Below are 16837 nucleotides of genomic sequence, written 5' to 3'. Positions count from 1 at the left end.
AAATGAGCATCAAGCGTGCAGCGAGAGGATGAATTGTTTACTTGCATAAAAATAACCTTTCAATAAGGGAAGATGCATGGCTCACACTTTTGGTGCTGTTCTGCTGCCCCAAGCAGATGGCATTCAGCTGCTATTGATTGGCTCCTGCATCACAGAACCGGGCATGCTCGAGGAGGAGGAGAAGGAGGATTAATAAGAATTGTTCCCGTAGAAAATGAAATGCATTTTGTCAGAACATTCTTCAGTTTATATTTTTGGATTTAAACCAAGCATGCATGTGTGAGTTGTAGTGTGTTGATCATAATGAGTCTCCTATCCCTCTTTCTGTCCCTTATTACTGATATCTAGAGAACAACAAATCCAGTTGTGATAAAACTGGAACCAAGGATGCCCGATCATACAGAATGCACGTATGAACTTGTAAAATCATTTTCTTATGTTTAATTGTGTTAGCAGTTTACAGACACCTTTTTATACTGTAATTGCTCACTATTCGCTCAGCATAAACAAACATGCATAATTCATACTGTTTAAACCATTTATATAGTACTCTAAATCAAGCTAATCCGTCTGCACAATTGCAGTTTTATACCACTGCAAATCTCGTATTTATTGTACGTTTCATTTCCTGATAAAGTTTCTTTGAAATGAGTGCATTAACCCCAAGTGCACTGAATTCCCAGTGCTCCTTGCAGTCTTGTACTGTGATTTGAGCACCTGCTTTTTCTAGCAATTAGTTTCAATGGGCATGTCAGACAGGCCTTGGGGAATTCTCTCTGACCCATTGCCTATGATGAGAAGAAAAATATCAGTGAGACAGACAACAAGAAAACTTCTCACAGTGTAAAATAACGTGAATATATAGCAGCAGACATCTTGTGTGGTCCCGAGAGACAGACGAAACAATTCCCCAGAGGGTTACAGAATAAGCTTGATTTTGTTAATGCGAGTACAACACATATCTGCACATTTATTTATTTATTTATTTATTTATTTATTTTAAATCTTGAAGAAGCATCATTGTGTTGCATGTAAGTTATATTGTTTGTGTGCCGTGCAGTATAATTCTGATAGGGGATTTATCATTAGGTAACATTTTAAAAAGTTTAATATTACCTTTTGCTTTTTCGTATTAGTAACAAGCACTTGCTATGAGGTTAGTCCCAGCATTCACATTTGTTTTATGGTACATTACCTTTTTCCCTTATGAGAGAGGTAGTAATCAAACATATGTGTATGTGTTTAACCCAATGAAACTAAATTTATGATTATTTCCTTCTAGGGATACGTAGTGATGTCAATATATCTGGAATACTATACCACTTGTGATGAAATGTCTTTAGTCCATTCTTTAGCACAAGTTACTGAGTCTGTCAGAATGTGGGGAGATGCCTGTTCGTTTGGCTGCATGCATAAATCATGTTTACATTTGTATTTATTTATTTTAAAATGCCTAATTATTTTATCCCTGTTTTTTTTCCCTCCAGTTTAGAATGTCTAATTACGCTCCGTCACTGCATGTTCCCACAACAGTGCAGGAAAATGACCAAGCAATTGATTCTTTACACCCTCGGAGCTTGTGAACGGGTGTCAGCAAACTACCAGCTTCTGGATGACACACGCATAGTTTTTCATCTCTGTCATTTTGTACTTTCTGAACAGAGATCTCTTGCTCTTTGGCAATATGGTGCTGCACATTAAAAACATTAAACACGTAATTAAAGGCTTAATTTGAAAAAAAAAAAAAAAAAAAAAAAAACATATATTACTGCTGGTGAAACACCACTGTCTCATAAGGACAGTTATGAGACCAGCGGCTGGGGAAATAATTATTAAGAGGCGCTGCAGTACCTTCCTGTATCTGCAATTCATTTCTGAATATCTGTTTGGGGTCTGCAAGGCTCTGGAGGCACTATGTTGAAACTGTGTGGCGTATACAATCATAATCTCGGAAGGTTAGCAAACTGTTCTTGTCTGGGTTTTTAGTAAGCTCTTGAGTTACCACTATAATTGGCTGATGAGTAGGCTCGGACCTAAAAAGAATGCCAATGTTCGATTTCCCAGTGTCCTAAGTGAAGATATGTCACCATTTATGCTGGGTTTAGTGACAATTCTCTTGAAGGGAAACTCAAGGGAAATCATTACGCTGTTTATACCTCTCCCTTGTCGGACAGCATTATCCTGTGATATTTTAGCACTGTTTTCCACTGCATGATGGCATCTAGCTGAGGTTAAGGTAGAACAAGTCCCATTTGTAATTTTGTGGCTATGTTATAGTATTAGAAGAGAAAAGATTCTGACAATTAGTTATATGGAATTCTACTGCAGAAGCATGTGAAAGCAATCAATAAAATCCACTGGGAGTGTACTTTTCTCAACCCAAAAAATATTGCAATAGTATTCCCACTAGTTTTTTTTAGCTAGTTCTCCCAAACTGTGTTTATTAGGTTAGCAACATTCCCCAAAATGTATTTGCTATGGAAATTAAAACAATTGTGCAATGGGTATTAAACCTGTTAATCTATTTGTTTGCCTTCTGGGTAAACATACACAACTTTAGTATCCAAATTCGACTTTCGATTATTTAGACCACTTTTTGTAGATGTAACAGCTTGAAAACACCTGGGTATGTAGGAACATTGATCTACTCATCTTGACAAAATATGCAGCCTAGAGAGGCTGATAAAGTTTATCTCATAAGGCATCAATCGAGTTGAGGTTGGGTGATTTTGGCAGTCATCGCAGACACAGTTCTGATTGCAATGCGTCCTTTCTTTCCTGATTGGAAGGGGTTCAACTAAAACAGAAAGTTTAGCAGGGAATGGGCATGCCTTTTTTGGCCATCCCAGTCGCTGAATTGTCATCTAGTCTAGGCCATATTGAGCTTGAGTAACCTACTTTGGGTCTGCATGTGTGCTAGTTCTTTATACATGTTGTCTACAAAATATATGTGTTGTTTTTGGAATCCATGTGTAGTTTAGTCCCCACAGTGACATAAAACATACATTGTTCAGCCCTGCGGTTTTTGCATAAAGTTGGTTTTGTTTCATTTACATATACATTTATACAAGGATTCAAAATTATTTACGTTCAGCAAATAGCATTGTAGATGATTTACCTTTGTCTGTCATAATACAGAGGAAACCCTACCTGTTTGAAGATATACTGTAACACTTAAAACACTGTGAATGAATACAGGTGGGCGTGGCTGAAGAAGTACTGTAGATTGTAAGCTGATCTGTCAAGCTTAACAAGCAGCAGACCTTGTTAAAATTCTCTACATCTAGAATTAATAACCGCCATCAATTCCATGAACACACACAGAGGACTTCCCTTTCCAAGATTGATAAGACCAGTTGGTTTCTGTGAAAATCCACCCCTCTAGTACAATGCTGTCAATTCCCAAATTCCTTTCAGCAAAACAGCACCTGCAGATATGTTGTTTTTAATCTAAAGAGAGAAGAAAATGTGCAGCTGTCCAATGCAATAAAAGGTATCTCTGGTATGTCTATTTAAAAGGGTTGTCGTTTTAATTTAATTAATTTTCTATTTTATCGTTTAAATACCGTTTTCTATATTTTATGTGTAAAAGCATAGTTTTCCCTTTGTCACAGATTGTGCTTTTGGCAGCTATTTTATTTTCTGAGTATTTATTAAACCCTTTTCCCAAAACCTCTGTTTTACAGCCGTTTCCCTGCTGCTATTTGGCACTACTGAGGCGCTATTTGGAATGTGGCGAATGCCAACACGTTATAATTTAAAGACTTTAATACTGGTGTCAAGAGAGCTCATACTGTGTGTGTGTGTGTGTTGTAGAAGTTATGTTTGCCTAGATATGAAATCAATATTTGGTAATATTAGTACATTTACTTGCAATTACCCATTAATCTGTTGTATTTAAACTGTATTGTTTCAGCTGGTAGAATCACAACAGTATTGTCATTTGTTGCTAATGGTTGAGATTATATTACTTCTACATTCTTCATCAATTAGATATTGTTAGCACAAAGAAAACCAAATGAAGTGTATTTATTTCAGTTACTTTTCCACAATTGCTAACATGTTCCTAAAGAGTGCATTACATTCAATCTAACGGTAACTACAAACAAAAGGGCACATTCTGACGTGTTTGGTAAATAATGCTGAACACACACAGCAAGTGGTTTCTTGTAAGAATGGAGAAAATCAGTCAGATGATCAGTGGACCTGATCAAACACATGTTATAGACCTGCCAATTTAAACCATGTTTCTGTTCCTCATGCTGTGTGGTATAAAACATTGCAGACATGCCGCTGATTCCATCTGTTCTACTTTGTGTTTGTTTTACAGACAATAATTATGGAGAATGAAGTTCTGCCGAAGATATTCCTTGAATTTTTAAATATCCGTCACTTTCCTTCATTACCAAAAACAGAGAGTTGTGGGTAAGAATTTAAAATGGTATATATTAAAAAAAAAAAATAGTAAAAACTAAAAAGAAAGGAAGACAGCACTGTTCTAACTATACATACCAATCTGTGCCTTTTCAGATCCTTTGATGAAACTGAATCAGAAGAATCGAGGTATGTTGTTTTAAGATTTCTTGGAGGAAAGGATATCGAGGTCTGCAATAGCAAAATGTTTTGCCACACTCACATGAAAAAGATCGACATGAACTTCTACTGTACCATGATTGCAAAAAGATAAATGTGCCTGAAATGTAGACTGGATTTGAACAAGTTTGATTTTGTGCCTGTAGGGAGTGTGATTTAACAAGTGTCCTTTCTATTCACTTTGGATATCCTTGCCTTACACCATCAGTACAGAAAGCACAGTACTTTGTGCAAAGTTTATTGGGACAACAATTGTAAAAATACTGCTGCTGATAAAAGGAATATTCAGCAGCACAATATAAAACAATTATAAAAAGCACATATTGATGCAACTCTGTAAAACGCCAAGAGCCGTAGAGCCCTCAAAGTTTCATATTATTTCTAGCAGGCCTTCATTCAGATGAATACAGGCTGTAGATAAGGCAGTTCCATTACAATGTAATGTTTGCTACATTGGCTTAATCTTTGATATCAAACTAATGGCAACTTTTTTGTTAAGTTATGGTAGAACTCTGGCAGAATCATCTCCTCAAATAAATCATGGGCTTGCAGTTTGATGGTAAAGGCTCTATAGTGCCATTTAAAGTACACGTCTCGATAATGAGTGCTGGATATAGCGCTGCCATTTAGATTTTAATTTTTACTTTACTGGAAGTGTCCTGCCACATATAGAAAGGAGTTGAGACTGGGGAGGTATTCTCCAAAATCAGTGGACACACAACATGCCTTGGGAAAGAATCACTGCCGATGCCTTATACACTGAAGTCCAGCATTCTAACCGTCGAGCCATGGCGTTTTTTGCCATGGATGAAATTGAATTAGCAAGCAATTAGTTGTTTTGACCTGTGTAAAACGGTTTCATATGAAGCAGGTTGCTTGCCTCACTTGATATCAGATAGTTGGAGGTGTTTTCTGTTTACCATCCCCTGATGCTGACACTCCTGTTCTTGACCTTTCCAGTAAACTGTCCCACCAGCCGGTGCTTCTGTTCCTGAGGGATCCATATGTCTTGCCTGCAGCCGATGGTAATGAAATGCTGTCATTCTTTATCAGCTCTTTACTGGTTCCACCCTTCACCAAATAAACCAACTAAATGTAAATTCTGGCCTCAGATATTGACATGTTTTCAGGTCCTCTGTAACATGTCAATAACATTATTGTTTTACATATAACTGCCCCCCGCCCCCACTCCCCTTAGTGTATTTGAAATTATAATATACCTTTCAAACAAATATTTTGTTTTCTGCTTGTAGAAGAATGTCTTTTTATTTATTTATTTATTTTTGTGAATTACCTTTACATTTTACGTTGCCCTGTTTTTACCTTTTAATATTACTTTAGAAATCTAACAGACTAAGTCATGTTTTTTTTTTTGTTGTTGTTTTTTTTTACACAGAGGTATTTTATTTCAGTCAAAATACAGTATAGAAGTCATGTTTTAAGTGATTAAATAAAGGAACATATTATACTGTATTTTTAGTTGTGTTTACACAAGAATAACATTTCGATTGAAAACTAAACAGTATTACTATACCAAGCTTGAACATGGGTCACCTGACATATAAATGTAATAACAATTGGTAGTAACAACTCAGAAATAAAGAATGCAAACATATGTAAAGTATCTTTAAAACTATCAACAGGGTTTGGACGTAGCACAATTACAAGACGTAGCACACACTATTCTGTAAATAAGCTGTCCTTCACATAACCTTCCCTGAGATGTTACATATAAAAATATATGTTAAAAATCACTTTGTTACAATGGGTAACATAAGCAGCAGATCTGACAGACTATGAGAGAGGGCTGATAACAGCACTTGTTTGGGAGGTGTCTCTGTTTCCATGAGTGCACATGTAACTCGTGTTTCACTATGAACAGTTGTAAAAGTGATGACTCTAGCAGCCATTCTGGAGAACAGACTTCACTGCAGATTTCCACCCCTACTTCTATTAGGAAACTGGAGGTGGTAATCACTCTGGAATGGCTATTTCTCCCTCCAAAACCCCTTGCAGATTTGTCAGGTGGCCCTACACACCTGTGACATGCTGACTTTAAAACTCCCAAAGTGCCTGGGCTACAATCACATTGAACTCGAATCCATTAACAGCATCATTTTAGGGCTAAACTAAATAACTATATCAATACAATTTAGGATCTTGCCATCCTTCAATTAAACTGGAATGTTAAAAGAAGAATTTGCTGGGGCTTTTTTATTACTGTACAAACACAGAAAGAAAATGGCAAGTATCCATGACTACACAGTTGTTTTTTTTGCTGAGGTTTCAGTTCTCAAGCTGACCTTTTAGACCATTGTAGTTTTCTAGCCTCCTACAGTTTTGTATCTACACCACTCGAGGGAAAATTGTGAACATAATGCTTGTTTTGTGCTGTCATACGCTTTTTTCATTTATGATTCTACATTTCTGAAAGGTTAGCTTCAAAAAATGATTTTAGTAGAGAACAAATACAAAGATTTTAAAAATGTTTAGTTTATCTAAGGAAGATCATATGATACAATGATCCTGAAATATGGATGTGGAAGATTTCACTATATTATATTAATGTATAAGAAGTAATGTGAATGGACTTGTATTTATTTTAGTTATCAAATCAAGAGTAAATTTACTTGACAAAGTGTGTTTTGTATTTTTAGTTTTTTTTTAAATTAAATAAATGAGTTGTTGCTTATTTTTAAAGTATACAATACTAAATAATCATTTAACCTGTCTCTTTGTTTCCAGATACTTTTCCAAATGTAGTTATTGAAGGAGTCGTTCATGGGATGTTTTACCCTCACATTCAGCCATGGTAGACAAAGTAATAATAGAACAGAATGGACAGTTTTGCAGAAATAACTGGTGAAAAAAGGGATTCAGAAGATAACAAAAAGGGGTTTTACAGTACCAGCAAAAATTAGTTTATAGATATATTACCAATGAATGCACTTTGTAATAATACTTACAAGCGATGGAATCGGTGCTGCAGTACTTGGAATCATTGATAAACAAGCTGTTCGTTTAGAGGCTTCATTTGTGTAAAGCAACTGCACACTGTATTGGAGAATGTTCTCCATTAAGGATTTTTTTTTTTTACATAGGCACTAACTACATGAACTCACAAACCTGTGATAAAACCTATTTTGTACATGTTGCTAGATGAACTGACATTTTAAAATATTTAAATACTTGTGTATCATACTTTTTGGAGATTGCATTGCTCATCATTGTATCCTTTGTTTAACATACGTATGGTGTGTGTGTGTATATATATATATATATATATATATATATATATATATATATATATATATATATATATATATATATATATACACACACACACACACACATATATATATATATATATATATATATATATATATATATATATATGTGTGTGTGTGTGTGTGTGTATATATATATATATATATATATATATATATATATATATATATATATATATATATATAATTTACCTACTTCTGACTGGTGCAGTGTCTTTTGAAAAATGAAGTACAATACTGTAGATGGGACAGTCAGCAACTAAAAATAAATTGTTTGAATTATTTAAATGATCAAATATGTGAGTTTAGTCTACATATGTTTAAATCTGTGTTTTTGTTTTTCCACATTATATATCAAATTATTTTTGTGATTTAAAAAAAAAAAAATGTATTGCTGCTTTTAAGGTCGAAAAGACATCCCATGAAAATACACGCCTTTGTGTAAGTTATGTCTTGAATCGTTCTCTGACTTTTGTTACTGTGCTGTTTCCAGTCGAATGAAACGTATCCTGTGATGATATACTGACTCGTCTATACTGAGAATGCATGTTACAGTACTGAATCACAACCCTAAAAGGGAGGTCAAATATTGTCTTCCACTTTAACTATTCATGTCAGCTGTATCTTCCCTCCCGTTCAATAAATATTCTATCACCAGCTTTGTTGGGTTTGAGACAATAAAAAACACCTTGAAGCATGCTATTAGTATCAAGAGAAAACCAGCTCATGATCTTGTGATTATGAAATGTTAAGGTTAAGCTATCAAACTTGTGATAACTTGCATTAGAGGTATAACTGTGATATTCTAGCACTTTGTGTCCTTGTTTGTATACATGACTTGACATCCGGCTTAATTAGACATCAACGTACAGTATAATACTAATAAAGTGTACCATGATTATTTGTCTTTTGTCTAAGCATGTTATTTACCTGTGATGGTATCTGTTTATCCCATCAACATTTACCACTCAGTTATTCTTGTCTTTGTAATAACATCACCCCCTATAACACAGTGAAGAGGGCTATATTAGTACTGTAGTTCATCCAAATAAATATTCACCATATTCAGCTTTAACCTGCTGAAAAGGGCATCCACAGAGAGGTAATTTATAGAACATGTGGAATATGTTGTATAAATTTGTAGTAACTAAAAAACGTTTTTTTTTTATGGTTTGATTATTTTTTTTTTTAAACAATTTTAAAGTTTATATAGTTCACAGATGTGATATTTATTATTTATTTATTAATTCATACATCAATGGGTAACATGTTAAATCCTTGTCCTGTGTGTGATTTCAGACCAAAAGCATAGCCCTTTTTGCATTCAACAATTATACAAATACACTTTGTTAGTTCAAGTGGAATGAAAAAGTATTGTAAAAGTGAAAAGTGAAAAAGCATTGTAATGTATTCGTTTTTGTACAAAAAAAACCCACATTAGCACCATCAACACTTTTACTCAACAATTTCAGGGGGTACTTAATACAATTATGTAACAGCATATATAAACTCTACATTAGTTTTACATACAGGTGCATGTTATTTTTATTACACAAGATTAGTGTTAACAAAAGCTTTTGCTAATTTACTCACCTCTGTTAAAAAAATAAATAAAATCACGGCTGAGGGTATTGATGCCACCATGTAGCCTGATATCCAGAAAATAATAATTCCTGTTTACTTGATCAAACACACCTGAAAATATTGCACTGGTTTTCCTGGTAGAATTTAGTAGTTTTAAGTATTTTATATTAAATACAATATTCATAATTCTATCCATGCTACCACAGTTCCACACCAAATCAGTCACTTTGAGTTATTGCCTTTTATTGAAGTTATTACTACTGAACAGGTTAGTCACTAGGTTAATATACCTGGCTAGTGTAGAAAGAACAAACAGTGCAACATTTATTTATTGCAGTGTTATTGCATAAAATACTGAGGAGAACTGAGTCGCACAACAAAATACCTGTACCAGACCAAGAGCACTGGATTCAGTGTCAGATATGTGAGCCCTTTTATCTAAGTTGTATGATCAATACATTATTTAACTTGACCAATGTCCTGAACATATTGATACATCTTAACATATTACTGGTTTGTGAAGCTATACTTTTGATCATGCAGAATTCCACACGTTGTTGTTGTTGTTATTATTATTATTATTATTATTATTATTATTATTATTACTATTATTACTTTTTACCAGCCTTCCAATTCTATCACAAATGGTTCTTTCACGTCTATCTTACCACTGTTAAAAATCACACAGTCCTGGAGGGGTTGATTTCTATCGTTTGTGTCTTGAAGTTCTATTGTGTGAATCACAGACTGAAAAAGAAAGAAAGAAGATATTGGTTCATTTAATATAACTATCTAATAAAACAATTCAGTAGGATGCTTGCCAGACAGAATACATTTTGCATTTGAGATACCATTTAGCCTACAGTACTAGTTCTTGTACTAACTGTGCTACCAGAGAGCCCAGTCAGAACAAACAGCAAATGAAATTCATTCTGACTGAGCTCTTATTTATTGTTTTCAATCATGCTTTAACCTACTGAATTCTTCTTTGGAAGTTTGACCAATACTTACTGATTCCTACTTCTGGAGGAACCATGAAGATTCACTTGGCTCTATATTAAAGCTGTCTCTAGTAACTGGTTTAATTCTAAAAGACCAGTTTCACCTCTATATAATAAACTATGTTTTACCATTCCTTCAAGGACCTTCCCAAACACAACGTGCTTGCCATCCAACCAGGGTGCTTTTGCTGAGGTGATGAAGAACTGGGAACCATTGGTATCTGGGCCTGCATTGGCCATGCTGACCCACCCTGCTCCCAAGTGCTTCAGCTTGAAGTTCTCATCTGGAAATGTCACTCCATAGATGCTCATGCCTGAAACAAAGACTGTGGTTAGACTCATCCACTTACTGTTCATGCTCATGGCAGTCGCAAACCTAAGCTATTTGAACTACTTGGTGAAATTAAAATTCTGTACGCTACTTTTACTTGACTACTGCCTTGCTTTATAAAGGTTTTAAATTAGTGCAATTATTTTACAAAACCTTTACTAGCTCAATACTTAGAATTCCAGAGTACATTGTAAGATTTTCTGGTCCTCATAAGAATAACGAACAAAGTATGTATTGTTTGCATAGAATATTTTAAAGAAATCCAAAAAGAGCCTGGTGATATTCGAAGCCTGTAGCAGTGTGGAGTAGTGGTTAGGGCTCTTGACCAGAGGGTTGTGGGTTCAATCCCCAGTGGGGACACTGCTGCTGTACCCTTGAGCAAGGTACTTTACCTAGATTGCTCTAGTAAAAACCCAACTGTATAAATGGGTAATTGTACATAAAAATAATGTGTTATCTTGTAACAATTGTAAGTTGCCCTGGATAAGGGCGTCAACTAAGAAATAAATAATAATAATAGAAAACACTGTATCAAAGTCAAGGCATGTAGTTATCAAAAGTCATGGTTTCCTCATAGCTGCAGAAAGTCTCCATGAAAAAAGTCCAAGTGACAAGTGTTCATATCACAACACTCTTACCATATAATCTGTTCATAACCACAAGACTCCGATTTCCTCAGTTCCAATCCAAATGTTTATTCCAACCACATCCTTAATTATGAAATCGAACCAAATAAAACCCTCAATCTTTTTTTTAATTTTACCCATTAACTTTGTACTGGAACAGCACTCCAATGTGCGAGTTGCCTGCCCCTGCTGTAGAGCATGGTTTTAGCATCAAATGCTTTACCTCCAGTTCCATCTCCAGCAGTAAAATCTCCTCCTTGGATCATGAAGTCCTTGATCACCCGATGAAATTTACTTCCTTTGTAGCCGTATCCTTTCTGTAAAAGCAAACACAGCATACAGATTAATTACTAAGACATAAATATTCACATTTAAATGTATTCATGCTCATTGATTTCAGAAAAAAATAAACTGCAGGCCTACATTTTGTATGTCTTCAGTACTGACTTGCTGAAAAACTAATAAAGGCTAACCAATTTTATACTTTAAAAATACATTTTTAAAAATGGGCATAGATACACATTTTACTTTGAGATTGGTCTGATATAAGTGAAATAATATGTCCTATACAACTATATCTGTCTTCAGAGCCTTTTGAGTCTATGAAGGGAATAATGTGTGCATTTTGACTAATTAACACAGCTGGAATAGTCAGTATCCTGAAGGTAATAAAGTATGGCCAGAAATCTATCTAGAAACATCAGATCTAATACAGTATGTTGTAAACAGTACAAATCAATTGAGAACAGCACCCAAAAATGTTGTCTGAACTGAACTGTTACATAGGTGACCTCATATGCGTTGCTGAAGTGTCCAGGGAAAAGATTGCTCAACAGTGAATATAAGATGTTTTAATCTACACAATTGAAATGTGCTTTAACCACTGCTGGTTTTTATTTCGTCAGAAATTGTAGGGCTGTGCAATGCAGCTTTCAAGTCAAACTCTTCACATAAAGAAGCAGCTGTTGATGTTAAACATTCAGATTGCATTGGACTCTTTCCAGATGAGGCCCAAATGAGTTATTTATTGCAATAGAACTAATGCAGACAAACAGATAATACCAGGATTAATTCACTAAGTGTATATTATTAACACTATGTAACACAATTTTTGTTCCTGGGTAGTAAGTGGTATTTCCTAATTGCTTATGCCTCAAAAGTATAGAAAATGGCTATTATTCCCCACAAACTTTGCTTTTGTGACCAGGACAGTGATATTTTGAATTGACCTATTTCCAGTGAGAAAATGGGTGAATTTGTGTCTTTTCGTTCACATAAAGTCAGAAAAAAACAACATGTGAATCCAAATTAACATGTATTTATACTAAAGTAATACAAAAATGACTACAAAAGATTTAGAAGTGAGTAGTTTTTCGAGATTTACGATTATACTGTAAATCACTTTCACGAATCAGCCCCCAAATGTAGTCTCCCATCATGTTCTCGTTATACTGTCCTTGGTAGCGGCGTTCAAAGTCCAGTATATCCTGGTGGAAGCGCTCGCCTTGCTCCTCCGAGTACGCTCCCATGTTCTCCTTGAATTTATCAAGATGAGCATCAAGGATATGGACTTTGAGGGACATCCTACAGCCCATTGTGCCGTAGTTCTTCACCAGAGTCTCAACCAGCTCCACATAGTTTTCAGCCTTGTGATTGCCCAGGAAGCCCCGAACCACTGGGACAAAGCTGTTCCAAGCCGCTTTCTCCTTACTAGTGAGCTTCTTGGGGAATTCATTGCACTCCAGGATCTTCTTTATCTGTGGTCCGACAAAGACACCGGCTTTGACCTTTGCCTCAGACAGCTTAGGGAAGAAGTCTTGAAGGTACTTGAAGGCTGCCGACTCCTTATCTAGAGCTCTGACAAATTGTTTCAAATCAAATTGGCCCAATTTGATGTGCAGTGGTGGCATCAGCACCTTCCGGGGGTCCATCAGTAGCTCCCACTTGACGTTGTTCCTCCCCACAGAGAACTCGGTCCGCTGTGGCCAGTCCCGCCTGTGGTAGTGCGCCTTGGTGTCCCTGCTGTCCCAAAGGCAAAGATAGCAGGGAAACTTGGTAAAACCGCCTTGGAGACCCATCAGGAATGCCACCATTTTGAAGTCTCCTATGACCTTGATGCCATCTCAGAAAAATGCAGATATGTATCCCTTAGGCAGCTGGAACTAAACTGAACTGGTGGGCTTAAGGCCCCTGTATTTATACTACTATTTATATTACTGGAAAGTTCTAGAAAGTTCTAGAAGTTACTCCAAGTTTACTCAGCACTGAATCTATCTGGAATGTTCTAGAAAATAGGTAAATTTCAAAATATCACTGTCCTGGTCACAAAAGCAAAGTTTGTGGGGAATAATAGCCATTTTCTATACTTTTGAGGCATTAGCAATTAGGAAATAACACTTACTACCCAGGAACCAAAAAAAAAATTGTTACACGGTGTTACTCCTATCATAACAATGATTGGTTTCAATTACATATATGGGTGGAATCACTTGGTGTAGAGGTGAAATACTGGATTAAAAAAACACATTCATTCAACTCGGCATGGAAAGGATCATTAGGTGGCTTTGCTACTTATAAAGCCGATTCCACCAACTAACACAAAAGCAGCCGCTTGCATGCGACCTACAGTCAGGGACTGCTAATATATCCATATAGTGGCTATGCAGATAGTTAGAAGAGACTATAAATAATAAGAATAATCAGAAACCATTGCAATCTATTGTATATGTTGTGTACTACTACATATAAACTTTACATTTTAAACTGTTCATACCTCACCAGTTGCAAGGGTAATAAAGTTGTTCACTGTCTTTGGCACAACTTCCCCAAACAGCCCAATAACTATTCTGCCAACCTCGTACTCTCCCACCTGGATGTCAAAGAACACCTGAAACAATAAAAAAACAAGTGCATATACTGTCTGAGTGATATAAATAACTGACATAATAATCTGGTTTATTTAGAAAGTGGCTAATGCCGTTTTTTTTTTCTTCACAGGGTTACTTGGGGGTTCATAATTGGCACATCACTGGTGCAGCATATACGAAACGACAAGTCTGACATCGTTTTGTAATGTTAAAAATATAACAACTAAATAGAATTGATTCAAAATGTTATTCCATGCACACGCTTAGTAGTACATGGACAAATGAATCAATATGACCTCCATGTCTTAGATGTTTGATTCTGGTTGCTGTAGTAGCACCATCTGTATTACAGGGCGATAGGAAAATAAGTTTACCACATCAACGCACCATATCATTGATGTTGTAAACGTACTTTTTAATCACCCATTGAAACCACCGAGTGTAATGTTAATACCATACAAATTGATTCCATTACCATATTTTAATCTATACTAAATAGCTGTACCGATACTGTTACACACATTCAAATTACAAATAGATCTTCATCATTCCTTGTTTACCTCACTTCAGCCTGCGGTGTTACTGACCTTGGCACCTGCATTTCTAATCTACATTAGGAACATTGTGATACCAACCTTAGCTGTTAGTTTTGGTCCTCTTTTTCCTTTTGCGCATTCCACAGCAGGAAATGTTACTAAGACTAGAAGCGTCAAAACGCTGAGTACTGTTCTCGGTTCCATCTTACGTGCTAGGAAGGACGTGGAAGAAAAAAAGCCGCAGCTTCTGCTGTAAAACGAATATGAATCACTGAAGCACTTCCTGCATAGAGCAGACCCTTAAGTGAGCAGGGGAGATATTACAGAATCTTTTCGGAATACGTTAGAAGGAGGAGTTGGGGTTTTCACGTGTGTACGTTTCAATTAGTGCTTTACAGTGCCAAGTCTGCAACATTATTTTACAACGTTGCACATTATTTCTGCTGAAAAGTATAACAAACAAAGCCGGATAAAAGTAAATGAAACTGTTGTACACTCATGGGACAGGACTGGTAATTTCAGCCAATGGATGCAAAATTGAGTATATGTTTTGTATGTCAAATTCTTCACTCCGTACATAATCCGTTCGATATGCTAAATACTGTAACTGATCAAAATACTGCATCTTGATTAATTACATTAAAACAATGACTAGGCAGTTCTGACTTGAGTAAAGCCTAATAAAGTGTATTGACAAAAAAAAAAAAGCTTAGTTCAGTGCAACATTGGGTTGTGTTTCGATGCAGTACATACTGTGTTTTAAAAGTGTGATGAAATGTTGAATAAAATACTGTATGCAGTTAATGACTCAGGAAAGATTACATTACAGATTATAAGTATCAATACTTCTGTGTCACTTCAGTTGGAATATACTATCTATCTCTCTCTCTCTCTCTCTCTCTCTCTCTCTCTCTCTCTCTCTCTCTCTCTCTCTCTATATATATATATATATATAAATACAATATTTGAGTCGTAGTATTAAAAGCTGGATAGTCTTAAAACGTGGAGAGGAATGTGTATTAAGTTATAGGCACAAACTTGATCATGGTTGCGTTTAAGATAATCCCTTGAAACAGAAGTAGGCCATGACAGCCATGCAATATGTAGACATTTGTTTTCACCTTTCTCAAGCTAGATGCAATTTTGTGCAACTACAGAATGAATTTGCAAAATGAGTACTTTTGAAGTTCCCCAGTTAATGTGCCTAATTCAGAATATGTGTGAGACCCTTTTACCTTTATTACAGGCATTGCTTACACTGTACAGTAATTCCGCTCTACGACTAGATGTGTGACTATTCCTGATCATTACAAAAGGCTGATGCCTAGAATTTATATAAGTGCTGCAATTGAATAGTTTCTGCTCTGCAACAATATACAGTGACTACATTAATGGAATTACTGGGAAATTATAAGGTGTCCTGATTTGTAGAATTCTACTGTTAGCTGCCTAACTGTGATTAACTGACATGAAATATACATTTAAATGTGTATGACATACATAACAGCCCGGGGTTGGGGGTAAATTGTCTACGTCTGTTCTCAGTTAACATTCACATTACTTATCATAAAGTGACAGGCAGGCACTGTGAAGTCAGTGACTAATTTGGTGTCTGTGAAATGCTATTAGAACCATAATGCTGCCAAACAAGCACTACATGACTGCAGGAAAATGGTGCCGTTCAAACCTCAAGACATTGGGGTGGGGGGTAAGTGAGTTTGATCCAGTTGATTGGACTAAGGTTTATAGCATAACAAAAGTTAGGCATCACATTAGAATAAGCAATAGATTAAAACTTGATCTTGATTGCAGTGTACTAAATCTGACCCCCTAAATAATGCACCATCAACACACTGTGAAACTACGTGATAGTCACACATTATTTAAGCACTGTGAATAAGGTTATAGTCTGCTTGCTCACTGATGTTGTTTTTCTGATGTCAAGCAAACGTCTGCTTGAGGTGAATTAAACCACAAGTATGCTGTAACTGACCCTGAGGGTATAGCTGTTA

The 16837-nt window shown here is 35.7% G+C and overlaps 2 protein-coding genes across 3 annotated transcripts in view; one reads left to right on the top strand and one right to left on the bottom strand.

Moving 5' to 3' along the window:
• Positions 1-7498, top strand: part of LOC117963435 (sorting nexin-24-like) — a 45332-nt gene extending 37834 nt beyond the window's left edge. For both annotated transcript variants that reach the window (XM_034903534.2, XM_058992509.1), the window contains exons 4-7: positions 4331-4425; positions 4531-4563; positions 5554-5618; positions 7339-7498. In XM_034903534.2, coding sequence (XP_034759425.1) covers positions 4331-4425; positions 4531-4563; positions 5554-5618; positions 7339-7409 — 264 coding nt within the window. In that variant the 3' untranslated portion in view covers positions 7410-7498. The remainder of the gene's footprint in view (positions 1-4330; positions 4426-4530; positions 4564-5553; positions 5619-7338) is intronic.
• A 1823-nt stretch (positions 7499-9321) lies between these two features.
• Positions 9322-15132, bottom strand: LOC117963437 (peptidyl-prolyl cis-trans isomerase C-like). Its single transcript, XM_034903539.2, has 5 exons — positions 14925-15132; positions 14196-14309; positions 11646-11739; positions 10595-10779; positions 9322-10211 (listed from the first exon to the last, which is right to left on the bottom strand). Exons 1-5 carry the CDS (start codon positions 15027-15029, stop codon positions 10083-10085), a joined length of 627 nt encoding a protein of 208 aa, XP_034759430.2. The 5' UTR covers positions 15030-15132; the 3' UTR covers positions 9322-10082.
• Positions 15133-16837: the final 1705 nt, after the last annotated feature.

Source organism: Acipenser ruthenus, chromosome 2, assembly GCF_902713425.1.
Source record: "Acipenser ruthenus chromosome 2, fAciRut3.2 maternal haplotype, whole genome shotgun sequence".
Classification (NCBI taxonomy): Eukaryota; Metazoa; Chordata; class Actinopteri; order Acipenseriformes; family Acipenseridae; genus Acipenser; species Acipenser ruthenus.
The sequence above is the reverse complement of the archived record's forward strand: the minus strand, read 5'-3'. Positions and strand labels throughout refer to the sequence as shown.

Bases quoted from the DNA above. Each gene is read 5' to 3' on its own strand.
- LOC117963437 (XM_034903539.2), bottom strand. From the start codon at position 15,029: ATGGAACCGAGAACAGTACTCAGCGTTTTGACGCTTCTAGTCTTAGTA. The intron at 14,310-14,924 runs GTTGGTATCACA...TTATTGTTTCAG, and splicing joins GACCAAAACTAACAGCTAAG to GTGTTCTTTGACATCCAGGT. The intron at 11,740-14,195 runs GTATGAACAGTT...TTGCTTTTACAG, and splicing joins TTACCCTTGCAACTGGTGAG to AAAGGATACGGCTACAAAGG.